The sequence below is a fragment of the Sinocyclocheilus grahami genome, unplaced genomic scaffold (genome assembly GCF_001515645.1).
Source record: "Sinocyclocheilus grahami isolate Dianchi unplaced genomic scaffold, SAMN03320097.WGS_v1.1 scaffold992.1, whole genome shotgun sequence".
Taxonomy (NCBI): domain Eukaryota; kingdom Metazoa; phylum Chordata; class Actinopteri; order Cypriniformes; family Cyprinidae; genus Sinocyclocheilus; species Sinocyclocheilus grahami.
The window spans coordinates 681,558-685,568 of NW_015506171.1; the positions used below are offsets into that span (position 1 = coordinate 681,558).

Below are 4,011 nucleotides of genomic sequence, written 5' to 3' on the forward strand. Positions count from 1 at the left end.
GCTTGTTTCTTCACAATACCTGCAGAACTTCTGATGATTCGGCTGGCGGCTGGCGTAGAACATGGGCGGGTTAACTATTAGTGACTGTAACGTCACAGTCGGTGTTATGTTCTGATTCGGCTGTTTTTCAGTGGTCTTTTGCATGCACGAGATTTACACAAGAAGGAGGAAACAATGGTGTTTGAGGCTCATGGCATTTCATTAACATGTACAGAACTGTTATTATTCAACTATGCCAAGGTTCTATGTTCTACATTCTATGGCACCTTTAAATAAAGAGATGCTCAAACGTCCCATAAACCCAGAGGGCAAACACGATGGAAACACATTCTGCTCGTGTAAAACTGAAGAACCCACCTGAGTATCAGTCAGATGCAGGACCGTCTTCTTGTAGGAAATTATGTCAAAGTCAGTGGCTTTCCAGACGGCGTGACCGAGCAGATCGCCCACCTTCTTCTTCTTTGTAATGACGATCAGATACATGCCTGAGAAAAAGCCAGAGGCGTTAAACGGTGAAACAGCTTCATTCAGACTTCAGCTCATCCTGAGAAATCAAACCTGCCACCAGCCGAATGGTTCCCATGATGCCACACATCGGACGCGTCACTGCTGACGGAGGGATGTCCTTCCTCACTGAAAGAGAACAGAAGACACTATGCTTACTGGTTAGAATACATAATTATAATTGTATTCTAATATTAACAACATTATTATTTGAAATATATTATACTATATATGTATTGTTTAAATGCTAGACCTTGATATTTATTCTTATTATATAATAGGAAAATATTATCTTTTTATTTTAGGTAACACTTTATAATAACTTTCAATAATAAATCATTAACAAACATTCTGTAATGCTTAACGGATCGTTAGTTAACTCTTTCCCCGCCATTGACGAGTTATCTCGTCTTTTAGAGGACAACGCCAAAGACGAGTTTTTACGGCTTTTCGTGTTTTCACTGTTATACACTCGGGGGCGCTAGTACACATCTTCTGGGTAACATCACAGTGGAGTCAGCGGTCTTAACCGTGGCTTGTGTACTGCAAACACATACCAGCTTCATCACTGTGTCTGTCACGACTCTGTTCCCCTTTGGGCTCTGTCTTTACATTTATTTTGAAAGATGAAACTGGCGATTATGGTAAGGGGCGTTACATTTCCGACGAGTGCTTGCGGTGTTCGGCCAATCACAATGCACTGGGTCAGCTGGCCAATCAGAGCAGACTGCGCTTGTCGGAAGGAGGGACTTTGTAGAAAACGAAGCGTTTGAGAGAGGCGGGGCATAGAGGACCTACAATAATGTACAGTACTTGAAAAATAATGTGTTTTTTGAACATTAAAGCATGTCAACATATTCTGTTACACCAAATAATGATCTTTAAAAAAGCATCATATGACCCCTTTAACATGAATAGTTTGTGAAGTGCTTAAAATGAATAATTAAGCTACATTTTCACAACATTTGTAAATATAAAAATGAGCATTAGCTAATATGTGAACTGACGTTTAATGACACTTGTAAGCATTCAACAGTACAGTAACAAACACATTTGTAATCATTGCGTAATTTCTATTAAAATCATTTTTTTAAACGCATTGAAAGTTTAATGACATTTGTAACCATTAACTAATGACCCGTTACGCATTACATAATGTTTGTGAATGATTTATTAATGACGCTTTTAATCACTGTAAACCATCTGTCAAAATCATTTGAAGATTAAGATTAAAAAATGCATGATCATATGAATTGAAAGTTTAATGACATTTGTAAGCATTTCAATTTACATTAAATAATGATCTGTTAATCCTTTGGTAATGTTTAATAACTTCATTAGTTAACATTAACAAGCACATTATCTCATATTTCTAGATTTGTGAATATATATTAAGTAATGATTAGTTAAACATTTTGTGAATGATTTATGAATTAAAGTTATTATAAAGTGTTACCTTATTTTATTATACAACACTATAAATTATATAATGATTAATAATAATATAATTTAATGCTATTATTCATTTTATATAATATTTTCAAAATGTATTATATTATACCAAACTTTTATTGGTTATTGTTAGATATTTAACTTTGAATGTAACTGTGTATAATTATTTATACATAGATATTTAGACACTGATATTTATTCCTATTATTTTATAAAAAATATAATGATTTTTATTATAATATTACACTATAAACGAAATAATAATTTACATTATTATTATTTAACATAACATTTACAAATATTATATTGTATTAATATTATATTGGCTATTTATAGTTAAAATGTTAGGCACTGATATTAATATAATTTATTATATATATATATATAATTTTTAATATATTATACTATGCTATAAATTAAATAATAATGTTATTACTAATAATAATAATAACAACAACAATAACATTAAATTTTATTATATTATACTAAATATCTATTGGTTAATGTTAGATATTTAACGGTATTATTAATTTAAATGTATTATTCTGGTAATTTATTGTTTAAATGTTAGACATTTATATTTATTGGTATTATTTTAAAATATAATATCATTTTTATTACATTACGCTATAATATTATATTATACTACACTACAATTAATATTAATTTGAAATAATTATTGTTAAAAAATAATTGATCATATATAAAAATTAAAAAAATTTATTATGCTGAACACTGAACGTGTAATTATTTTAAATGTATAATACTGGATATCTATTGTTTAAATGTTAGATATGGGTATTTATTGTTATATTATAGGAAAACATATCATTTTTATTATAATATTATAGTACAGTGGTTCTCAACTGGTTTTACCATGTGACCCACTTTTATATATATACACATATATACAAAAAACAAAGCAAATTTATTTCACAAAAATTAAGACTGTTAAGAATATGATTAATACTGAATAAACAGCCTATAATGTAAGCATCTCCAAACTAGTTTTTGTTAATACAATTAACAACGTGTCAAAATGACACAAAGTGAAAATAACATGGTGTTTATGGCTTATGGAAACAACAGTTACCATGCTGAATACACAATACTAACACGAACTGTTAATGAGACGTGGAAACTGCTATTGAATAGATTTAGAATTACGTTATTTGCTGCTGACGTCGATTCTTTGGCGCGACCCACCAACACTGGTATAGTACACTATACTATAATATTACATTATATACTATAATTATGATTATTAATAATAACATCAACTTAAAATGATTATTATTATAATCATCATCATCATTATTATTATTGTTATTAATAACATCGCATACTATTAAAATTTTAAAAAAGTATTACACTGAATATTTTTAGGTTAATGTTAGATATTAAACTATGATGGAAAGTATTTTACAATTTTCAAATATGACTTTCATTTGCATCCTAATTTGAGTTGAACATTCCGTAGATATTTAACCTCAGAAGTAGTGCTGGGCGGTATGACCAAAAATTAATATGACGGTATTTTTCAAAACTATTCCGGTTTCACGGTACATGACGGTATTTATTTTTCATGCATGAGCGGGTGTTAACCATATTTTCTCCTGATTGAGAGGAAATACTGCAGTATATTGACTTAGAATGACTTATTTTACTGTCATGATGAGTGAATATTGTCAAAAAATACCACACTAAATAGAGACTAAACACGACTGCTTTTAATACATGTTAACCAGGAGTCACTCTCATTTATAATCACAGCATCGTCTGATAAAATCAGCATGCATCTACACTAAAGAGCAGCTATGCGGTTGTTTTGGCTATATTACTTTTTTGTCTCGTGCAGCGCACTGTCTGCGTCTGAGTAACAAACTAAAAACAACAACAAACTAAAAAGTGCATGTGATATTAACAGACGAACTACGCTCATATTTATAATAATTCCAAACACTCAGTAAGCGACAGGTGCTAGGAAACGCTGTTTTGTACTCATTTATTGAGGAGTCGGCTGCGGTGCTTCTCTGCCGCTCACTGCACAGAACA

The 4,011-nt window shown here is 30.5% G+C and overlaps 1 protein-coding gene across 1 annotated transcript in view; it reads right to left on the bottom strand.

Moving 5' to 3' along the window:
- LOC107565309 (phosphatidylinositide phosphatase SAC1-A-like) overlaps positions 1 to 4,011 on the bottom strand; it is a 25,665-nt gene that overhangs the window by 17,965 nt on the left and 3,689 nt on the right. The window contains exons 3-4 of the mRNA XM_016250530.1: positions 559 to 633; positions 255 to 485 (exon numbers count right to left, since the gene is read on the bottom strand). Coding sequence (XP_016106016.1) covers positions 255 to 485; positions 559 to 633 — 306 coding nt within the window. The remainder of the gene's footprint in view (positions 1 to 254; positions 486 to 558; positions 634 to 4,011) is intronic.